At 42.5% G+C, this 24292-nt stretch overlaps 1 protein-coding gene across 1 annotated transcript in view; it reads left to right on the top strand.

The window, feature by feature from the left end:
• APPL2 (adaptor protein, phosphotyrosine interacting with PH domain and leucine zipper 2) overlaps positions 6137 to 24292 on the top strand; it is a 32967-nt gene continuing 14811 nt past the window's right edge. The window contains exons 1-7 of the mRNA XM_021386941.1: positions 6137 to 6190; positions 10566 to 10664; positions 19920 to 19979; positions 20350 to 20421; positions 22442 to 22529; positions 24020 to 24061; positions 24180 to 24238. Of these exons, the coding sequence (XP_021242616.1) occupies positions 6137 to 6190; positions 10566 to 10664; positions 19920 to 19979; positions 20350 to 20421; positions 22442 to 22529; positions 24020 to 24061; positions 24180 to 24238 (474 nt within the window). The remainder of the gene's footprint in view (positions 6191 to 10565; positions 10665 to 19919; positions 19980 to 20349; positions 20422 to 22441; positions 22530 to 24019; positions 24062 to 24179; positions 24239 to 24292) is intronic.

Below are 24292 nucleotides of genomic sequence, written 5' to 3' on the forward strand. Positions count from 1 at the left end.
ATACATTCTAATATTTATATGCTAACTTCTAACTTTCAGTAAAGCTAAAAGTATTAGCTTTGACTAAGTCTGAGTGATATCTCCTGTCAATCAGATTTTTCAGTTTAAGCAGAAGGGGAGATGCCAAGGGAAGATGAATCAAACTGAGAGATCCAAGTTAGATAACATGAACTTTTCAACTCTGTTGTTCAAAACAAAACAGAGTGCAGGGCCTAGTTGGTTCGGATGGCCTCGTGACGAAGAAGAAAAAAAAGGCTAAAAGCTGGCTTCAGACACAGTGACAACATTAGGTGCATTTACATGTGCTGTCTGCACTCATGTTGTAATTTAAAGATGATCAAGGAAGGGCTCTGAGTCAGTGATTGCTCTGACACCCTGGTGGCAGCCCTACCTGCAGAGCCAACCTGCACTAGCAACACGGTGTTTGGGCCTCTAGTAACCCTTACAGCAAACAGATTAATCATTAACATTTCATAAAATAATCATATACCGGGCATTACATCTCTCTTACTTTAATCTACAAAATTGTACCACGTGGCACATTTATTTGATGAAATGCTTATTATTCTTCATGCTACTTGTATTTTACAGCAAGATTTTTCTCTCTACCTCAGATACACGAACTGCACTGGATTATCACCTGAAACAGGGGAGATGTTTGCTATGCTACTTTAGGGAGCAGTACAGGTAAAAGGAGCCTGTAGTGTCTGCTCAAGCGCTGCAAAAACTGCACGCAGAAGGTAATAATAACTGAAAGGATTTCAGTACTTCTCTCCACCGATGAGCTGCCCATCCTCTGCTTGCTCCTCCTACCTGGAAAGCAAATGTAAAATGGTAAAGCAGATACGCCGCAGCAGTCAGGCTCCAGCTAAAGAGCCATATGGACACCAGCGGAGGCAGTCATGGGCATAGCGGTGGAAACACCTCTAGCAGGCATTGGCATCAGAGGCTTGGGTTTTTGCAACCATACTCTTATTCTGGATCTAGATGGAGGCTGCTGTTGTTTCAACTAGCTGGTTACATAAGGGAACTTAATTGTACTTAAATTACATGAAATTAAGTATGGCAGTTACACCCTTCACCTTCAAAGAGGTTTTAATTTGATCCATGCCACTCTCAAGTACATCTGTACATCTCCATTCTGGCATATTACTAATGTGTTTAATGGAAATAAGCAAAGCCATGTGTTTTACATTAACACAAAAAGCATGAGGTCTTGGTTGCATGGCAATTAACAATTTCAATGGAATTTTATTTCAGCCTGGTATTATCTTGCGGGTCATACCCAAAATCACAAGACGCTCTCTCAGTGTCCAGGAGTTCTCATGTGCAATAGATGCCCTATTATTAATCTAACCAGCAATGTCTTTAGATACTGTTACAAATTGTTTTCAGATGCTTCTGGCACTGAGAGTAATTAGACTATCTTTATTTCAAATCCTTCATTTCCAAAAAAAAATTAATTTGAAGCGATTTATTACAACTATAATATACCCTCTGTATTTATTCAGGGCAACTACACAACTTAGGGTAAATTGCTGTACCTCTAAAAGTCATCTGTAGTTCAAAGGTTTCTTTGTCGCTGTGTTAAATGCATAAATAGACTGAGCTGACTTAGCAAACATGTGACTAGCACATTACTGCTCAGAAATTTCTTGTAACGTGCAAGGTATGAAGCCAGAAAGGAAGTATAATGCAATATGTTCTTTAAAGTTATAATGAAACATATGAAAAAGAAAACACAACACAATGTGACTAGGTCTGGAACTAGTCTAACTGGAAAAAAATAATTATAGTCAGCTCTCCATTAATTCTGGGTGGATTATCAAATTTGGAAATAAATTATGCTAAGGATGCAGAACAGCTGCCCTGTTTCGAAACCAGTCAATTAAGGTTGGCAGGGCTCACTGACTCACGCGTAGCACCACACAGATTCAGCATTACTGCTTCCAGCTCTGGCTGGGCAGCTGGGTATTTGATACCAAAACACATTTCTGACCAGCCTCAGACAAAACTATCACACGCAAAACCCCAAATTTAGGTTTGAAGATGCACTAATTTCTGCAAATTCACACTAACGTTGTAAGTTTTCTTGTCACTTTGCCAAGAGATACATATAGCAGGCAAATCTAAAGTTTACAGATCAATTCAAATTTTCTTCTTGCCTTTAAAATCTTTCCTTTTCTCACCTGTGAAATCACTGAGCAACATTCAGGCTTCTGCCATTTTTTATCGTGTCTACCTAGAAACAGTACAATTAGTTCATGCGATGTATTACTTCATCCTCAACACTCAATTATGTATTGATTTTATTTGATGTTATTAAGTCTTCTTGGTTTCATAAGCAGCGTGTATCCATTTCATTTTAGCCATTACAGGAGTTTCACCTCAAGCCTTCACATTCTAAGAGGCATTTATCTTAACCTAATCAAGTCATCTGTGGCTTACAGAATAGGCACATAAAAATTCATTGGACTGCTTAGTGGAACTGTTTTCCAGCTCAGCTCATGCTGTGACAGGTTTTTGAAAATAGATAGTACACTCAGGTGACTGATTCTAGGTACTCTGTCCAATGCTTCCTTATTCTCTTTCTGTATGTACAATGTTCACCTGAAATATGTCAAGGAATAGCTAAGAAATTTCTTCTTCAAAACTACCAACCTCTGAAGTAGTCAGCCTGCATACAGCACTGGTACAGGCACCGGAGCATGCCTTGATGCATGCCAGCTGGCCTGTACCTAATTTCTGCATAGTATGGCTATGATGGTATAAATAGTTGAAATCTTCAGTGGTAGCACTATGGATTATGTTAGCTGTTTGGAAAACATTAGAGTTATCAAGACTGAAGAATAATTCCTGAGACTTAATCAAACAAGCTGCCCGGGAAACTAATTTCAATTCATAGTAATCCAAGGAAAAGATAATTCCAGTGATTAATAGGCAGAATATTATCTTTTATTCAAAAGCACCTGGACTGCATTGAGGCAGTGTAATAAAAAATGTTCTGATCACTATCATAGAATCATGGAATCATAGAATGGCTGGGGTTGGAAGGGACCTTAGAGACCATCCAGATCCAACTCTCTGCTGTGCGCAGGGCTGCTACCCACTAGATCAGGTTGCCCACTATACATGAGAAATTGATAAAGTTTATAGACCTGTAAGGAATGGCAAAGAAGAAAGTAAGATACTCGCTAGTCACCTTCCAGTAGTTATTGAAGTGCTTTTTGTTTTAAGTAAGACCTGTTCTAGAAATAACTGTCCTTGATTTTGAAAAGATGACAGCAGGCTTTCACACTTGAGCCTTACACTAAACAAAGCCATTGAGAGGAACAAGATAAGAGAGCTGTTGTGAAGGAAGACGATGTGAAATAAAAACACAAACCATACCTAGATCTTGCTGGTGAAAGAACAACTTAATGGGCAAGAGCTGTTGCTGAACTATTTCAGGACATGGGGGTGGAAAGGAACAGGGAGAAATGGGGATAATTGTAACAAATATTTGGAAAATATTCCAAAATGCCTTAGAGCTACTTTAGCAGATACAGATACATAAAGCATAGACTTCTCTTCCTCAGTGATTTTTAAGTAATGCTTTCAAAATCTTTAAAGAAAGAAAAATAAGACTTTAATACAGATTGACAAAATTGGCTCAGAAGAGGTCACGGATTCCTAAGTCTAATGCCTAGCTTCATACTCTGTACATGCACAAAAAAAACTCTGACCTCTTTGCACCATTCTAAAATTCTCTGAAACATTATCATTATAAAGCCATGTCTATTTTTGTTTTCTCATTATGTAAATATACACTGTCCATCAAAGTTGATATATTCAGTCCTAGCAAGTGATTTCTATTACTGCTCAGTGTCTTTATTCAGGCAGGAGAAGGAGACTGAACGTGAGAACGCTGTTCTTGCTGTAAGGGCTGGAACAGGGAGTCCAGCTTCAGGACTGCTGGAGTGGAGTCATACCGAGGCAGATTTGGCACATTGGGTTAAAGGTCCTATCACAAGCTTCAGAATTAATACCAATCAATGTCAGACCCACAGAAATACCTTAGCCACAATTGCAGGGTTCAGTGATCATTTCTTACAGAATTAAAGAAAACCATCATCCAGCTGACCTGTAAAACTTTTCCAAGACTGCATTTTAACCAACAAGAAGAGCTGTATTAGCAGTCATATTTATTGGCATACAGAATGCTTACTATTGTTTAAGAATAACAGAAGTGGAAAAATCCAGCAGGATTTAGATGCAAAGTGCAGGCACTTACTGTAATGGCAAAACAGCAAATGCTAAATGTTTGGAATTCTTTTACAACTCAGATTGCATTTTTTTTTCAACTGTTTTTCTTCTTTCAAAGGAGATCAGCAACATGAATTATCTGAAGGCGAGCATTTTTTCTAAAAGAATAACTTCTCATTTTACAGCCAATATTTTTGTTTGTATAACCTGCTAAATAGGCAAAATTCTTCCTAAACTCTCCAGAAATGTTTGGGTTTATTTTAAATGGGATTTTGTTTTAGATTATCTCTAATTTTGTCCTGATCCACAGTGGAACAATGAAAGGTTACAGATGGCAAGTATGGAGGAGTTGGACTTGATGATACTTATGGGTCCCTTCCAACTTGGGATATTCAATGATTCAATTATTCTAATTGATTTTCAGTTCAGGAACTCAAGACTTTTATGAAAACTGAGGCATCTAAAACCAGTGGGCTTTGGGATGGCCACTCTCCAAAAAAAGTGAAGATAATGAAATACCCATGGGTCAAATGACCACCGCTTTTGAATATACTAGACTTGGTATCACCTACACATCTGAAGTCCAAACATTTATGTTATCCAGCACATTTAAGACAGCAGTAAGCTGGTAACAGAACCATGGCTTTGTACACAAATGATCAGTAAATAAAAACTTGTCCTTTCCAACACCCTCAGTGTAGCGATATGGCCAAGCTGGAAGTGACCTGCCTGAGGCACTCCACATTCCCTAATTCTGCTTGCAGAGTAGTCCATAAATAAGAAGAAATGCAAACACCCCAGATGAGGACTGCCTGTAAGCATGCTTGGCTTAGCCATAGAATCATAGAGTGGCTTAGGTTCAAAAGCACCTTAAAGATCGAGCTCTGCTCCCCTGCAGGGTTGCCACCCACTAGAACAGCTCCAGGAAAGGGGCACCCACTTCTCTGGACAATCTATTCCAGTGCCTCACCAGCCTCTGAGTAAATAATTTCCACTTAACACCTAACCTAAATCTCCCCTCTTTTAGTTTAAAGCCATTCCCCCTGGTCCTATCATTATCAGGCCATATTAAGAAATCAATCTTGCTCCTGTTTATAAGCCTCCTTCAAGTACTGGAAGGCTGCAAAGAGGTCTCCCCGCAGCCTTCTCTTCTCCAGGCTGATTAAGCCCAACTCCTTCAGCGTTTCATCACAGAGGAGGTGCCCCAGTCCTCTGAGCATCTTCATGGCCCTGCTGTGGACCTGCTCCAACAGCTCCGCATCCTTCTTGCGTTGGGGGCCCCAAGCCTGGACACAGTACTCCAGATGCTGCCCTGACCCAGAAAGTCACCCAGGACTTAGGGTGCTTCCCAGAGCCTATGGGGTCAGTATGCTGCCTGAGCACAGGGGGAAACCCCAAGGACATCCCAGCGGGCCCGGGACTGCCAGAGGACCTCAAGCCCCACAGACATATGCCAGAAGATGCACTCTTCTCCTCATTCCCATTGCAATCCTGCTCTCTCCCAGCCACGGTGCATCTCCCCCAGCTGAGGGAAGGACCCACATCCCCTTCTTGCTGCGTGGGGCACGGAGCAGTGAGCAGGGCAGCTGAGGCGGAGGGGAAGGGACGGCATCCGGGGGCTCCAGCCGGACGCTCAACTCAGCCCGCTGGCCCCCGAGGAGTTAATGGCGGCAGGAAGCCACCCCCTGCCAGCCCTGCCCCGTGACTCGCTTCCTCCCACGGACGGGAACTGGGAGGAGTGAGCGGCTCCGACCCCGCCAGCGCAGCCAGCCGCCGTGCCCCGCATCCCGTGGACGGACAGCCTCAGCCGCCCCCGCGGGGAGGGACGCCGCCGCCGAGTCCGGGGCCCGCCCGCCCCGCACCCTGCTTCCAGCTGCGCCGCAGCGCCAAGATGCCCGCCGTCGACAAGCTCCTCCTGGAAGAAGCTCTGCAGGACAGTCCGCAGGTAGCGGGAGCCAAGCCGGGCCGGGGGACGCGGCTGAAGCCGTGCGGGGACGGTGGGACGTACTGGAGATGGCGGGGAGCAGGGACAGAGCGGGGAGAGGGTTGTCCGCGGGCAGAGCGGGACGGCAGGGGCCGGGGGGCGGCTCCCGACCGGTGGAAGGCGAAGTGGGTCGGGGGCGTAGCCCGTGGGTGCCGGTGGGGAGCAGGGATGCTCGGCGGCTGGTGGCAGCCCTGTGGCGTCGGGGGAAGGCTTTGGCTCCCTGACGGTCATCTGTCAGGGAAAAACAGGTGATGTCTGCGTCTCGCAGGCTCTGGGGAAGCGGCTGGGTGTGGGCAGGTCAGGGAGCGACGCCTGTTCTTGCCTCCATGGCTTTTCCCTCACGCTGTCCCATCCTGGGTACGCTGGCGGTGAGGTGTGTTTGGGCACGGCATGTTGCCCTGACTCCCTCCTGGTCCGTGAGGGTAAGAACGCAGCGCTGGCAGTCACCTGCCCCCAGCATGGGCAACAGAAGTAGGCTAGTGGATCTCACTGCCAGTGGCTGCACTCCTCCACTCCTTGTGGAGGGCCCCAAGGGCCGCACATCACATACGGGGGCTTCCCTCGGGGATGAGTGAGGTGAATCCTACTGAAGGTGACCCCATTCTTAATGGGGCCAGGAAAGGAGGCCGGGCAGTTGTCGTCCTTTCCTTCCCAATCCCTGCTTGCTCTGTCCACCCATGCTGGCATCTACTCTCCGCTGCAAAAGTGTCCCCTGAGCACCGTGGAAAACCCGCAGCGGAGTTTTGTTGCGATGTTGCCATGTTGCGATGGCTGTGGGCGTTCCAGGGAGGTGTGAGTCCTTGGGAGCTGGCAAGGGAGGGTGGGAGGAGGGGTGGAAGAAAGAAGTAAGGGGAAAGGGAGAGTGGAAATTTCTCAGAAGGGTGGGGAAGGTGCACTTGAGGTCGAAATGCAAAGCAGGCAGAGATGCAGAAGTAGTGGATGAAGCAGGGAAGAAGAAAGAAGGGCAGGGTGGGTCTGTATGGGTGCTGCTCCCAAGTATCCCCCTATTGTAACTCAAACTCATCTACTGGTGGACCAGGAGGAGGAATCAATAGGTAAACTGTGGAACAGATGGCTGAAAGATGTTACAGAGTCTGTCATGAGTCAGTTTGAAGGAAAGATTGGACTTGCACCTGTCAGGAGTTAATGAGCCTAAGGGCTCATCTCGATCACTTCTTCCTAACCCCTTTTTCTGTGATTTCATTAAATCTCATCCCAATAAGAATGATTTTTGTCAAATATTTAATCTGCCGTGGAATCTCAAAGCTTGGGTATTTTCAAAACTCAACTGGGTAAAGTCTTAAGGAGCCTGATGCCCGCTGGCCTCCAGTGTTCCTTCTGACCTGAACTGTACAATGTCCCACTCTGTATCAAAGTGTACTAGATTTATTATGAGCGGTTATTAATGTTTTTAGTAGTAACCTCCCCAGTGCATTCTGGAGCTGAAGAACTTGACACACAGGATAGGTGAACTCATTTTCCTCTTCAGTCAACGCTTCCTTCGATGATTAAAAATGTAACACTGACTGAAGGCAGCTGAACAAAGCACTGACTTGAATTTGGAGGTCTTAGTCTTTCTTCCGACATGAAGGCTGTTAACAGATCCTTTCCAATTACTGGAAATACTGGGCTGTGCATAAACCTGGCTGTTTGCAGGTTGTTTTGGCTTCGGTTGGTCATCACATTTTGTTCAAGTTCTGCAACTTTGGGAGAGACGGGCATTGTTTAACTTTGTGCCATGGACCAGTGCTGCTAAAATTTAATTTTTCATACAGGGAAATGGATCATTTTTTTCCCCCACTTTTATTAGTTTTTTTTCTTGAGTGGTGGTCTTTACACTCACAGCCCTATTGGGTTCCTCTGTGAGGTGCGTACTGCAAAACAGAAGCAGACAGTCTCTGTCCCCCAGAGCTTGCAGTGTAGCAGCTTATGTGATCATACTTCTGCATAAAGTGACCTGATTCTCTTCAGCCTCGTGCAGTCACTGACAGAGGGGTGATAAAATGAGGACATAACCTCACTTTTTAGAAAGTACATGAGGTATGTAAATTATGTGGAAGGCAGAATATTAGACCATTGTTATTTCTTCATCAGTTTTCCGAAACTTGATTTTCTTTCCCTCAACAATACATTTTGTCCTGATTTGTCTCCAAGTGCTGACTGAAAATGGCCTTAAGAAATGGCTTAATTTTGAACTGCTTGGTCACAACGTAGAAGGAAAATTTACTTAAGCTGCCATGCTAAAACCAAGGGAAATACTTATGTGAAGGTAGATTTTTTTTTCCTGTGTTTCCAGCAGCCAAGATGATGATGCTATTAATGGGGCCTCCAAAAATGTTAGCTTATACTTGGATTACTGCTTGATTTCAGCAGCAGTGTCTGCTATTCCAGAACTTGTCAAAACAGCGACAACAAAAACTGCATACGCTGGAATTTTGTTGCAGTAATCTAAGTGTTCTTCAATATGAAAATTTCCAAGCACATCTTCCAAGCATACTTAATAATGTATTGTTTTTATTATGTTTGATCAAAATTCCAATAACTGAGACCAAGACTTTCAGAAATGCTTTCCCAGTGCTACTTTACCCATATTTCGACATCTGAAAAACTGAATGTGCAAAAATTCAGTAAGATTTAGGAATCTGAATAACAGTTTGGTTTGTAAACCTTTTTCAGGATGCGGAAACATCGTATGTATTCTCATTCATATAGCAGGGGGGTTGGAACTAGATGATCTTAATGGTTCCTTCCAACCCAAACCATTCTGCGATTCTATGATTCAGGCAACTGCGTTTTAATTTTTCAGTCTTAGCTTGAGATTGGCCTTGATTAACATTATATGTCAAGCTGTATCATTTTTACTTTCCCCAGATTTATTTATTTTTTACCATCCTTAGACCCTGAGGAATTCATCTGCTTTTCTAATATATAGCAGGGAAGATAAGCACAGTATAGCTAGGGGATAGCTTGATGGTGTTAGTTTTGCTTATTTTAATTAACACATCATTGAAGATGAAAATTTTAAAAGCAGATATATTTCATAAGCAGTATGTTTTCAATTACTGAAATAATAATTTAGTACTGAAAACTCTCAGAATCATACCACTGTCCCTGTAGGGAAGAGAGAACATTTAGGCCAAAGTTCTTGAAGTATGCTGATTTTGAGTTTTTCCAGACCAACAAAATCTTGACAGATTTGCAAAAAATAAGTGCCTTGGGGAAGTACCTCTTGTTAAAATAGTGGAGCTACTTAAAACTGTGTTAAGACTCTAAAATAAGTTTATCACGTTTGCACCTGGTTACTTCAGTCATTAAAAGGCTCCTGTAACAGGAGGATGGATAAAGTGCTCACTCTGTTAGTGTTAAAGTACTGGAGTTTATGGGTGCCCCTCAGGTGAGCAGATGAGTCTAATTGAAGTAGTATAAATTAGCTGTGCAGATGGGAAGACATTGCCAGTTAACATCAAACTCATTGGATTTACCGAGGTTAAGACTAAGGATGGATTGTGACTTTGTTAAAGGGGCTCTGTCACATTCAGTGACATTGCAGTATTGTGTTGATCTGGCAAATTCTGGAGCTCAGTATTATTCTGAGATATTTTTCTTTCTCATCTCAGATGCACCGTAATTCACAGTTCCTGATGATTCCACCAAAACAAGCCAAGGGGATTCATGTCTTTAAGATAACACTAGTGGCTGTGCTCTTTTTTTCCCTTCCATTTGTTGCCAAGGTTGAGCTGGCAGAATGAAGGAAGTAGGGGGTATCTCTGAACGTGTGTATACTTGTGTGCTTGCTGTCATAGGCGAGTGCTCGGTTGTTTGGTGTGGTTACATCCCCTTGCTTTGTCAGTGGCCCTTTAAGAGTTGCTCAAGACAGTTGAGAGTAAATAATACTCTGTAAATTACCTAATGGAAAGGAGTGCTTGTGATGCAGTCTGATGTTAGGGAAGTAAAGTGAGCAAGCACTGGTGTTTGACCCAGAGTCCTTAACGTGGTTTGGATTACTGTAGTCAGCAGGCAGATATTCAGGATTTTTTACATTCCTGCTTATGTTGGAAGGAATGCCTATTAGTTAGAGCTGGACTCGGGGAGTCAGGAGTCGGCCGTAGCTTTTCTATCACTTTGCTTCCTACTGCCTCAGTTTACCTATTCCTAACAGAAGAGCTAATTTCTACCTGTTTTGAAATTCTGAATAAACAGAGCTATTCAAGATGGGAGGCTGATTGTTTCTGACTAATCTGTCTTTTTGCTACCACTTCCTTACAGAGTCCTTTATGAATCTCTTAAATATTTTCACTTGAGACTAAAACTGTTTGCTTTTTTTCTCTTTTTGAAGACTCGCTCTTTGCTCAGTGTATTCGAGGAAGATGCAGGAACCCTCACTGAATATACAAACCAATTGCTTCAGGCAATGCAGCGAGTCTACGGCGCTCAGGTAATTTTTCATTTGTTTTTCTTTTGTTTCACGTGCAGCAGAAGATAAGTTGCTATTCTGATGCTGTTGTTTACATGAAAGGTGCCAAATACCTGCACCTCTTGTGGTTTAGAGAGAGTTGTGGGTGTTTTCCTTCTGATAGTTCAGTCCTTCATCACCTGGGAAAGTTGTATGTATAAAAAAAGTCTTAACCTGCTCTGTCTGCCTCCATACAGTACAGAGAAGAGATACGGTGGTATGTCCTTACTTTACAGGGTATTAGAAGACCAGCCTTTACAAAATGGCTTGCTTGCACGTAAACACAATGTACCGACAGATATTCACATTGACCATAGGCATCTAACTTTGATGCTGTGACTCACCATCTTAAAGAAACTCTGTGCCCATTGATTACAGAGAGAGCGTACACTTTGAGTCATACTGAGCTTGAGTACCTAAAGTAGTCCATGTGAAAAATAGGAGAGCAGGAGCAGAAGAAGAAGACTTTTTCAAGCACTTACACAACCTAGGTGACTGAATCCCTTTGAAAGTAAAGCTTGTCGTTCATATCTAGTGCTTCCAAAAATAAAATAAATCTGGGTGATTGTGACTGAAGCTGGGGGTTCCCGTGTGCATAGGACAGATGTTTCAAAGTACCATATCTGGGTCTTTAGAGACATACCCAGTACCTCATGGGACTCGTGCAAGCATTTATGTAGTTGACATACCTGAACTCTTAAGAAGCACCGCTTTTCTTCTTCTTAAACCAGTGCAGCAAGGAATGTGGAAGGATGAAGGGAACAACAGTACTTTGAATTTACTGGGAGACTCAGTGCCTAATTCTCATCAATAATAATTCAGCTGTAAAACTGGAGCAGGTATATGTCTGCTTGCTGGGTTGCTCTTTGGACTGACTGGTGGTATGACTTGGAAGAAGGAGCAGTCTGCTGAGGGTCTAGCTACTTACACCTTGAAAATCCAGCTTTGAAGACCACACGTTAATGTCCTGGATCCTATGCAAATGCAGAGCAATCACAGACTTAAAGTACAGCTCGAATACTTAGAAAGTAATAAAACATATCACCAGTGGTTCAAGAGGAGGCATGAAATCAACACTATGAGTCAGTGATGGGTGTTTTGGAAGTCTCACTGAGGTTTAAGAGTGTGGGCCTGTTGGGTGGTGGAAATCTGAGACCAAAGAGCAGGTGAGATTGAAACGAATGGAAGAAGGAAATCGGAGGGTAAATAAGGTTTGATTATTAAGTGTCCAGCTCGTGGACTGTGTCTCTATCCACTGCTGTTGCCTTTTTCAGATGTCATTTTAGGAAGTGGTGACTTTAGCCCACGATTCACAAAAAAATGCTTTGTCTGCTTTTGTTTGCCTTTTCCTTTCCATCTCAGTTTTTATCCTTCTCCGTTTCTTTTGCCCCGCTGTTACGACATTTCCTCTGTCTTCTCATTATATCAGCGCATTTACCCATCTGTGCTTTGCTTTACTACTTGGCCACTTCTTCCGGCACAGCTCCTGCTTTAGTTTGATCTAAATACTTGATCGCTTATGAATATTAGATGTCTGCCTTGAGATGTTTCATCAGATATTTGATGCCATTTTGAGATGGGGGGCACACAACTGTTGTTTAAAGTCAAGCTTTATAGGGGTGCACAGGAGGGCTCTCTACGCTACCATTGACAGGAAAATGCAGGCTTAGCAGCCTGTGATAAAGATTTTACCAAGCCTGCTGGCTTAGCAGTTAGTGCTAGCAATGTCGCCATTTAATTCCTTGAGAATTTTGTGTTGTGGCTTCTTTGTGGGTGTGAGTACCTGGGACCCAAAACTGTAGTAGCAAAAAATGGCATTACAGTAAGAAGCGAGCAGAAGAAGGTCATATTAATTAAGTAAGTGTTAAAGGGAACCGAAACTTTTTTTCCCTACATATGCTTTAAAAAGTCTTGAAATTCTGGCGTGAGATTATGCTACAGTTGGGATAAAATTCTGGCTTTGAAATAAAAACTAAGGGGAATAATTAATTCAGCCATATGCTGTGGTTAATTGCACATTGCTGGTGCAGTGTAGGATAACACTGATTTCTGACGAATTTTACCGAGCTTTGCAAATGGCAGCATATCCTTTTAAGGAGATGTTTCTGAATATTTCCAAAGAATACACGCTTTCAGATTGAATTCACATTCAGTTTTGGAGATGCACACCCTTTACAACAAAATGTTACGATTGCAGTTGCCCCAGAAAGAGAAATGCGATACCAAATTGGCCTCGAAGCACGAGTGGGTGGTTAAGAAATATCAGTGTGTAATGTTTCTTTTCTGCTTAATTGCAACTTCAGAGAAAATAATTTTTTTCTGCTGCCGTTGTTAGGAGACCCAGTATCTGGGCCTCACTAGCTGCCCGTCAGGAAGTGCTTCCAACACCCTTCAGGGTTGAGAGGGAATGAGATTTAGTAGAGAGAGTGTAGAAGTTGAGAGTAGTGAGGAGACAGATTCTGAATTTGCTTTTTTTTGTTTTCCCAGCTGCTTTGTCTTTGCAAAGTCGCTGCCATTCCCTGCTCTTACTTCCTTATCACAGGGACTGACCTTCTCTGAAGCAGTGATAAAAGTTCTGCTTGCACAGCCATAAAAATGACTGCGATCACAGTTGTGGCAGTTAGACAAAACAGAAGTGGGTTGTACCCGTCCACTGTACTGAAAAATTGGAGTCTGTGCCCCCTGAAAACAGTTACGACAGTTCTAAAATTGTAAATCCTGTTCTCTTTTTGACTACGCTCTGAACTTTAAGATCTCCCAGATTTATCTCAGCCATATTTTCAGCTTTTTCTAGACCTTTGGTGTTTCTTCGTGATGAAAACTTGGATTGCCGTGTAATTCAAACCACTACAGCTTGTGTTCCAATAACAATAGTTGGTGGTTCTTAATGGCTGCAGTGCAGGGTCTCAGGGGACTTGCTGTCAGTACCAACTGGAAGCTGTTAATTACCCATGTGGATATAGGCTGATATTTGTCCCAGAACGCTGCTTTGTGTGCAGAGCCGCAGGAAGTTTGCAAATTGACAGCGAGAGCTGCTCTAAGTGCTTGGGTCAACGCATTTGAAAGGAGTGTGAGAAAGACAGGAATCCTTACCCAGAGGTTTTTAAAAACGCTTGGAAAGCAGAAATCTTTTCTGAAAGCTCCTTTTTTTTTTTTTTTTTTTTTTTTTAAATCCCTATTGTTTTTTCCTTAGAGCTCCAGAATTTTGCTAGGTGCTGGGGATCTCCCTTTTCAGAACGATACGTATTCCAGCAGAACTTCATTTTAGCTGCAGATCAGGTGCAGTGTGTGACTGCTGTGTTCAGAAGAAGGTCACGGGAACCGAATGCGTGAGCTGTGCTCAAGGAGCGAGGTTCAGGTCTGGCAAGCCCACGTGTGTAAATATTGAGAAGTATTTTTTTATCTCTTCTGCAAATAAACCTTATTGTGCGTCCTGCTGTAGTTCTGTTCTCCTATGGAACCCCTGATGTAGTTCGTCACGTGGATGGTCGTACAGAAGAAATGCTCCTTACAGGGTTTGTTCCTGTAGTTCTTCATCCTTGCAAGCAAACCCCTGTGCTGCACCTGGCATTTCTGCTGCCTGTTTCTGTGAGTGTTGTGCTGACCGTTCTGGTCACTGTGTCACCTGAGCAGTAGGTGATGCAGCTGGCAGGGATTGTTACAAAACTTTGCTTATTGAAGTTGCATGCTGAGGCTTCCGTGGTGGTGGTGTTGAGCAGCTCACATTCCTGACTTCCCGCTGCCATAGTGTGTTATTGTCAGAGCTTTGCCATCTTCTCTGGTTTTTGTACTGCAGGAACGTGTGATCTTCATTTGTTGAAACAAAATGCCATTTAAAAACTCTGGAGACTGTTGTGTCTCTGCTGACAATTAGAAGCAATAAACGGTTAAGCAAATGAGAGGAACATAAGATGTAGTATTTTGTCCTTAGAGGTTTCATCTCATCATTTCTGACAGATCTGTCTAGATACTGAAAACAGTGGTGGCATAAAGGGAATCAAAATAAACCCACGTTGCCTTTAGCAATATATCCAGAAGGGAGAACAGCGTGGGGACTGTGAGGAGGAATTGGGTTCAGCGTCAGTGCCTCTGTGAGCAGTTGCCTTGTGGTGGCAGTCACGTGGGTAAGGCAAGGTGCCCTGGGGCTGGCTGCCTCTTGGTGGCCAAGACCCTTAGGGAAACTCACAACAGTTAGGAAAGAGCCTTGGTTTATGTGCACCACTTCACTGGGTAGTGGAATGACTTGTATCTGTTCAGGGCTAGTTGAAGTAGTGCTTCCTAACAATGTTATTTCTCTGCCCAAATTCATGACACTTCATTTTTCAGCAGTGCTTCTTGTTTCATCATCCCGTACGCTGACTGTAAATCAGTACATATCAGGCTGCAATCAGGAGATGGTGTCAAGTTCTCTAGGACTCGTATGGATTTTGAGGTTTGTTATGTCACATAGCTAACCCCAGGAGTTCTGAATTCTTAAATTCGTTCTTGCCAAAATAATGAGTTAACACCCATACTTCTTTCTTTTAATTGCTTTAATTCCAGGGCTGATGGAAAGGTTGTGTTGCCTTGCAAATCTTTTGAAACAATAAACTTTGTTAGCAGTTCAGCCTGGCGCAGAAGTTTCAACACAGTGTCAGATAAGACAAACACAAAAAATTACCCTCAGAACGGACTTCTGTGAAATACTTTGTATTTTATTATTGGTCCGTATTCATTGTGGGTTTGCCCTGTGAGGTCTATTCACCATACGCTGCTGACAGGTAAACAGAGCGTTATCACACGAGAACTAATGTATTTACAGAGCCCTGGGAGTTGCATTTAATACGTGTGATGAAGTTGGAGTTGACACCGTGCTTGGAAGCAAGCCAGCACTGCACTAAGTGGGATCTGGAGATCTGAGTGCTACAAGGAAGCATCACACGTAGATGCCCTGCCGGCAGGACCCTGGAAAGAGATTCTTTCCGTATTAACTAGACATCCTATGGTGGCTGCTTCTGCTGTTTCGCTGCAGAGTTTTGACTAGTGCCTCTCTTTTTTTCCAGCTGTTAGATGATCCTTTGCTGAATCGTTCATATTTGTGAGGGCTGAATGCCATGCTGTGACTGAGCAGCAGAGAAAACTGTATTTTTGCCTGATCTTGTAACGTGCTGGGCAGCCTGAGTGTGCTGGTGAGGCTTGGCTTCAAGTTTCCAAGCCATTTAATATGGAAACCTAAACGTATAGGGCTGTAACATATACCAGCTTGCAGGAGAACTGTATTTTGTAGGAAGGTAACATGCACGTGGAGACAGAGATGCATGAAACAGTCGTATCAAGACCCAGTTCTTTCTGTGCTGCATGGTTTTGAAGGGAAATGTGGTCCCTACTTCTAGAAGGACGAGAGGGCTGCGACTGCCTTCTGTACCTCCTCCTTCTACCACTTTGCTGTTTTTTTTCTCATTTATCAGACATTAAGCCAAACGTAAGCCAAACATCACTCTGTTCCATTCCGTACAGTCAGGCTGCATGAATAAACACCTTTTCCATTATCTTGCTTGCATGAAGAAGCGTTTGGCAGTTCTGTGTGCTGGTTACCTGCGGAATTTTAAAAATGCTAGCTTAGCTGGAGTAGGAAAGTAGCTTTGCAGAAAGCTTCATTACATTGGGATTGGAAGTAGACGTGATGGAAGAGCTCCCTGTCTTTAGAAGTTAATTTATAGCTCAGCCTAATCCTTTACATGACCTCAAATCTGAAGTCTGCTAGAAGACACTCTATAGACAGTTGTCTGACTTGAATGTATTGATTTTCTGAGTTTATTTGGGGAAAATACAAGAAAGAGATTCTGAAAAGTGACGGACTGCCTCACTGGTAAATAGTTAATGCCGTAGAGATTTATTACAGATGCGTAACAGAAAATTACATTCTCTTCTGATACTAACAGCTTGGTGAATAAAGGTGGTAATGTATAAAGTGGAACCAGCCCAGAAAAACACATGCCTTTACTCTGGCACTACATCAGACACCAACAGTTGGAAGTTTTGTAGCTGACTTGTTTGAAGGCAGGGTGAAGTACTGAAGTAAGCCGAGAACTGAACTGAATGGCGTTTAATCTGTTGGTTTTTCACACGTGTTAGATTAATGCTAGGCTCAAGGCACCACTCCCATGACCTTCCTGATGTGAACTGATGCTAGTGAACTTAGAAAAATCTATTCCTAGGGTTTGCCATAGCATGCTACCTGAGGTTTTTGGGTTGTTTTTTAAATTCAAAAATGCACAGGATTTGATCTGTGGTCACAACTGTTTGCTTGGTACCTATTTGTGCCAAACCTTTCTTCTTTCCTTCTACTGTACTTCTTTGCACTAAGGCTGCAGTGATGTTTTTCCTGATGTGTACAAACAACTGAAAACTAATATATTTGTGAGGCCCAGAACTGATTAATTTTGCCTTCGTGTAGAATATCTGGATTTGTGTTGAGATCTCTGTTATGTTTCTGCCGGAAAGTATTACTTTGTCAATAGCTCTCCCACTCCAGCAATGCTTGGTGAATTCTGAAATTTCAGTGTGAAAGAGATGTTGAGTAGGCAGTTGGGACTGGGTAATAGCTTTTCTTCTGCTGTGGTCTGCTGAATTTCGGTCACTTCAGGATAAAGGAAGCGAACGCTGCAGCATTCTGTAGCAAAATGTTTAGGAACTAGGTTGAAACCTGTTAAAATGATTTCCATGGAATCAGTGGATCTGCCAAGTGAAGCAATGCAGAAAATAGCTTTTAAGTCTTGAGACTGATTAGTAGTGGGATTCGGGGGGGAGGAGGAGGCTGATTAGGAACAAATGGAGGAGGATTAACCAAACTTTCCCAGATTAATGTGTTTAGCAACGCAGTATTACCACTAGGTCAGCAGAGCAGTTTGCCTTCTTCCTGTTCCTTATGCAATGTGACTGCGTTTCATTCACTGGCTTAATATGCATTGTTTTACGAGGGTTTGTGCTGCGTGTGTGACGTGATGAAAGCACCTCTGCAAAGTCTGGCAGGGGTTGGGAAGAGGGAGGCAGGAGCTGGGATTAACTCCTCCGCGTGGACAGGATTGAGTAAAAGGTTGGTGGTGTTTTGACACAAAGAACCAATCCAGTAAGAACCATCAGAAATGCGTCCTGCTGGCATCAGTGGGGCAGAAGTAATATGTGGCAGAATAATATGTGGGATGGTTGTCCCAAAGTCGGCCCAACTTTCTGTGGAGAAAAAAAAAATAGGGAAAAAAGAAGCATATTTTTAAATTCAGATAATTTCAAAAGATTTCTGACATCGATCCAGCTGCAAAAGTAGCACAGAGCACTGCAGTCGCTTTGCGAGGACTTACTGTTCTTACAGTTCTTATTCGGCTTTGAGGTTGTATCCATGGCAAAGATCCCAGGCCTGGGAACCTCTGCTGCTTTCTGTAGTCTTAAATTCATCTTTGGGCTCCAGCCACACGCACGCAAACAAGCACACCCTTTTCGTGTCATCAGTCCACACGGAGAGATCCTCCTCCTGTCATCAAGTCCCTGCTTGCCAGCCAGCTCCCACTCTGCAAGTAGCAGAGTCTCTCGGGTGTTGTGCTGCCTGCGGATGGGTAGTTAAGGCTTAATCCCATCCTTCTCTGAGATCTTAACGACGTTTGTTAACTTATTATCAAGTCACAACATCCTTTTCCATCCACAGGCTTTGGAAATACTGAAGTGCCAAGTGGTCGTGTAAATCCTTTTCATGTTAAAAGCCTCACAATCTGTATAACCAACCTGCACATCTTGCATGAGTTCTGCGCGTTACTACTTGATTAAAGTGTAGTGCTCGCTAGCGATTGGTCTGGGACAAGAGACAAGACTAATCCATCATTGTGAGAATGGTGAGAATAGTCACGGGGTGCACGTGATCCGAGGTTGGACCCAGATTAACTCCAGCTCGGAGCCCTTGTTTGTGACTTGGAAGGCCTCTGCTCTGACATCTCCTGCCTCCTCTGAGCGTTACCACCATGGTGTTTTGAGAAGGTCAGAGTTAGCTCATCCTTTTTCTGCTGAGGGTTCACAGTGCAGCTCTTCACATATAGCTGCTGTTACCTAGGTTGTGGCAATGCCTCTTTTTTTCTTTCTGTGCTTTTGGGCACACCTAAGACTAGCTGAATGTTTGGGACGAGCCCTGCTGTCCGCATTGACCCTCCCTGGTGGCGTGCGACAGCGGTGCAGGCACAGCAAGCTGTGTACAGCAGCAGTATGTCAGAGGTGGCATGAGGCCAAAGTAAAGGCTGTTTCAGAATTTCTGGCCCAGATGGCTAACACTGCTTGCTCAGAGGGACACAGGGAGGGAACACACAAACTCTGCCCTAGTTTTAATGGTTTTGTGTACCGGCCCCGACATAACGCTGTTAAAGCAGTTCAGAGATTGCCGTGGGCTTTACAAGCTCTCCGTGACCTTAACACATTCTATTTCCTCCTCCAAACAGATAAAGTTTAAAATGAAAAGTGGTGAGTTTTGTATTTTACCAAGGAAGAGAAGGATCTGCCAAGGTTTAAAGCAGAACCCATTTCCCCCCCGCTCCCCTTTTCTTCTTCAGTTTTAAGTCACTGCTAACAAATCAGGGCAACAGCAGTTGATATTCTAGTGTTGTGAATATATTAATTAAAAGTTGACACATCCAAACGCTTATCTTTTTTTTTTTCCAGCTAGTTCAAGCCAAATTTTCACACCCTCCCTACAAGTCTTGCTTTCGCTCACTCTTAAGGATGTGTATACTTTCACTGGGCCGTGTAGCCATAAGAATACAGAATTATGCACTCTTTTGTAGTCCTGTATCAACTTAAGGCAGTTTACTTAAATTGTACATTCCCTAAGCAGGAATACCTTATGTAAAGGCACATCTACTGGTTCTCTTTATTCCTGTAGATTTTGGGGAAAGATGATCAACCAATATGAAACATTCTTAGGCCGTTATGACAGCTAACATGTCTGATGTTGTTCTGAATCTATCTTGGCAGAAAAAAGGTCCCAACAAATTTCACCTCTATTCAAAAAGGTTAAACTTAAATAAGCTGTGTTGATGATGTCTGAAGTTTGTCATTATTATTGTTTTTCTACGCAGGCATTTTGGGGATGTTTGTTCATATACAACTAAGTGTTACTGTAAGTAGTTGCAGATTTGGTCAAGGAGCCGGTCATGAAATAGTATTAACAGCAGAGCTAAAGACTTCCAAGTACTTCCACTAATATGTAACTTTTGTTTGTAGAATGAAATGTGTCTTGCCACGCAGCAGCTTTCGAAGCAGCTCCTTGCCTACGAGAAGCAGGTATGTTCAACGTCTTGCCTTTGCTTTACCCTTCAGCACCTGCAGGTACAAAAAGCATTCTTTCCAAAAGTGCTTAGTCCATTGGATTTACTTGATTTCATGTGAAGAGTTTTGCAAAATGCCCCAAGATGTTCAACAGAATTAGGTCACTTCTGTATCGCTGTAACTTTAAAAAGAGCCTAATGAGCATTAATTGCATGTTGCCTAAAATCTATTTATTTTAAACAAGAGAAACAGAGTATAAAGAACTGTTATTTATGAGTCACTATTTTTTCATTTAATTTTACTGTGGAATCATTTTTCCTGTGTTGTAAAACACTTCTTGTGTCAGCTTTGTTGATACTCACCAAAGGCACGTTTCTATTTCCAGCATTTTGCCTTAGGAAAAGGAGATGAAGAAGTGATATCCACCCTTCATTACTTTTCCAAAGTTGTGGACGAGGTAATTTGAACTACCAGTATTCTATTATTGCAGTGGTACTGGAATATTGGAGGGTTTTTTCTTGTGATCTTTGCCCTTTTGGTTCTGAGCCTTCCCACTGAAGGCTAGATTGTGCCTGGGTTTTACAGAGTCATTTAAACAGAGGTGGAAAAAAGTGTAGTACTGTCCTTTAGTAATGATTTCTTTAGCTCTGCAGAGCACCAGAGCTGGATCTGTGGCTTCCTCTCATGTGAGAATACTCAAAGCAAATCTCAACTTACTAAATAGGGGAATTTGAAAAGAGTCTGAAGCAGGACATGTTTCAAAAGGACTGGGAACCTTTTTAATTTCATTCAATTTTAAAATGGCACATACATTTTCAAGCTTTAAATGCTTTAGTTTGAGCCAGAACAGTCCATGGATGGATGCAGGACAGTTAAAAATTTTAGGTGCTGCACTCATCCCATGGATAACTCTAGTGATACAACGAGGAGAATCCCAAAGGTTAAATTTGCCCTTAGCCTTCTCCTGCTGCACGTGTGCTCTCAGGAGACAGCTGAAAGGAGCATTTACTGTTACAAGCCTTGTACTTGTCTTTGTGAAGTATGAGTAGTTCAAAACTAGAATGTTCTCCTTCCCATATACAAGAGAACTGTTCCCTTTGTGGGCTGAAACCGGAGAACCTTGCTGCTCAGTTCTTTCGGTCACATTTTCCCTCACAAAAACCTTCTCCATTCCTCAGCCTCCTTTTGTGTGTGTTAGCTAGCCCCTATGACTTTGTTCCAGTTGTCCTGTCTACAGGTGTTGAGTTGCCCTCATTTAGTTCTGTATTGTCAACAGAGAGAAGCTGACTTGATCCTTTCATTTGTAATCCTTCCTGGAGGCCTTCAGAATGATACCGTGAGCAAGTGCAGGGATTATCATGTCAGTGTACGGCAAAATCCCTGTATGTAATATTAGGCACTCTAGCAGTGTGACTGATTATTGCCACAACCCGTTTAAGATTCAGCATGCCATTGCTGACACGAGAGCCTGTCCTTCATCCTAAACAACGTCAAACATGTGCTTTAAAATATGTCTTCACGTGCCAAATTTTAGAGACGCACAAAAGTAAGAATAGGAAAATGCTGTGAAAGTTGGGTAGTGCCCCTTATTGTGATTGTGTCCTGGGCAGTCCTCGTGAATGGAAGGAGGTTGTAATCACAGAAGTGGAACTGTAACTCTGTGCTGTAGACACTAACAAAAACTGGTCAGTGAAGGCAGATTACACATGAAGTCTTACTTGGTTAATGACTAGAATTAATGGTGAACTGCCCTAATGCAGTATGTGGGAACTGGAAAGTTCTTGGATCCCTAGAAACACTAGGCAGGAATTAACCTGGGGCAAAACCCCCACCTGTCTCTCAGAATTGTGCTTTAAGCACTGAAGTACTGATCTGTAGCCATCAGTGTCCCTTTTCTGCTAACTTGATCAGCACTTGATTTTTTTAGGTGGCGTGTTTGTTTCACATGAATTTCCAAAGGGACCGATATAAAGGCCCAACAGCAGAATTTGAATGGACCGCTTGATGCTTGCTGCTCATGGATTTTTAATAAGCCTTGGAGAAGGCTTGGGTGAGGCCAGAGTGATTAAGAGTGCAGAGGTGTTCATCTGTGAAGTCACTCTAAACCTGAGTGGATGTGGGCCTAGGCAGCCTACTCTAGCTGACCCTACTTGGGCCAGGTAGTTTGAGTAGATGGCATCAAGAGATCCCTCCCAAACTAAACAGTTCTGTAGTTCTGTGAAGAGTAGGGACATCTGGCAGTCTTGCTGTGATATTTCTCATCCCAAACGGTGGAAATATAAACCCACCAGAAGACCTTACATAATTTTTCTTGATGAAGGGTTTGCTAAGAACTTTTTATTGCTTGGGATTCAAGTTAACTGATGTGCCTTATAGCCTTTATCAACGCTGGTTACAGGGAGTTCAGCAACAGGCAGTGTGTGTTATTCCTTTTAATTGCATCGTGTCTTAGAGCATTCCTCTGTTCTCTGTTTTAGCTCAATATTCTTCATTCTGAATTGGCAAAACAGCTTGCAGATACAATGATTCTCCCAATAATACAATTCCGGGAGAAGGATCTCACAGGTAAGTTTTATTGTAAATTTTAATTTTTCCTCTTGGTGTTCCTTCTGCTTATTTTTTAATAAGCTGAGGCACAGTCCCATATAATAATTTGTTCTTCTGGTAATTCACACTAAAGTTGTGGGAGTTTTTGTTGTTTTTTTTTTTTGTTTTTTCCCTGCTGTAGAATTTCATTGACAGACACATGCTTTCACTCAGACGTAAACAGTGCAGTTTCACCACACACACATGTTATTGCCCCAAGGTCAAGATCAAGGACACTCTAACCTACTCGTGCAGCAGGAACGTCAGTTCTTACTGCAGAATTTAAAAAATAAAAAATAAAACAAGAACTCTTTCTCATGCTAAATTTACTCTCCTGCTTATATACTTCTTAAAGACATGGTGGTATGGGAGACAGAAAAACAACCAGAACCTTGCAGCAAAACAGTGAGCAGTTTAGGTTTCTTATACCATAGCATCTCATTTGAAACTGCGGAGACATCGAGGTGGTTATAAAAATGGATATGTTGTTCGCAGTACAGTGTCAAAAATATGTAGCAGTATTTAGATGGTAAGATTTTGGCTCTGTAACGGCTTTAACACCTTAATGTGGCCTCACTGATGCAGTGAATCTGTTCCCGTCTGTAGGGATTTTGTTCCTTGTTCATAAAAGGAGCCAGAAAAGACAGAAACGAAATCCTCAGCTGCTTCATACGAAAAAATGAAAGTTTATTTAGCTTCCCTAGGTGTCAAAATCTTATTCATGCTACCTGTCCATCCCGGCCACTGCTTTTCACAATCTGTACAGCAACATTCTTATTATGGGACTGACTGTGTTGAAATTTCATCATAGGATTAAATGTGGAAACAGAGAAGATGAACTGTGGGGTTTTTTTTTACTTCTGATCTTGTTATGTATTGAATATTGTAGAAACCTTTAGGTGCAAGTTAGTCACACCTGGAAGGGTTTTCTGTCTTTTTACATTGGAATCTTGTGGAAGTGTTCTGGGAAGAAAAAGTTGGCATGAAGCTGATTTATGAATAGATTGTTACAAATAATCTGCCAATCAGATGTATTGGATAACTATTTCTTTTCACAGAGAATAGCAGAAAAAAAGCTTCATGTTGATGGAGATTACGTACATGAAAGGGGCTTAGATCACATGTACATAAACTTTGTCAGGATGTTTGGAACTGCTGATGGACGTGGGCTTTTTGTGATAGCAAGCGTAATGGAATGGTGCTTCTTTGGGTAAACTACACTGACAGATAATGAATCTTTTTCACAGTGATAACTTGCTCAGTCAAGTAAACCAACTCAACTCTTATTTTCCTGTCTGCCTGTTTGTTTCTCTTGCAACTGATCTGGTATGATATAATTTTGAAGACAGGCATGACATGCTGCTTTGAAAGGATTGGAATGACAAGCCTTAAGCGTGCCATCAGTGGTCTCAGTTGAACCAAGTGTTTCCAGCAGTTTTTACTTTGAATATTCGATTTCTGTTTTTCAGAAGTAAGCACGTTGAAGGATCTTTTTGGCCTTGCTAGCACTGGTATGTTTCCTGGTTTTGTTTGTTTCTAATGATGTGCACCTGTTATATCACAGAAGACATTTTTAATCTACGCACACACACATCACATTTCTAAAAAAATAATATTCCTTGTCTACAGAACATGACGTGTCCATGGCAAAGTATAGCAGGTTACCGAAAAGGAAAGAAAATGAAAAGGTAAAGAACGTGAAAGGGAAAAGGAAAAGTTTTCATCAGCCATTCTGTCTTCAT

This window comes from Numida meleagris, chromosome 1 (assembly GCF_002078875.1).
Source record: "Numida meleagris isolate 19003 breed g44 Domestic line chromosome 1, NumMel1.0, whole genome shotgun sequence".
Taxonomy (NCBI): Eukaryota; Metazoa; Chordata; class Aves; order Galliformes; family Numididae; genus Numida; species Numida meleagris.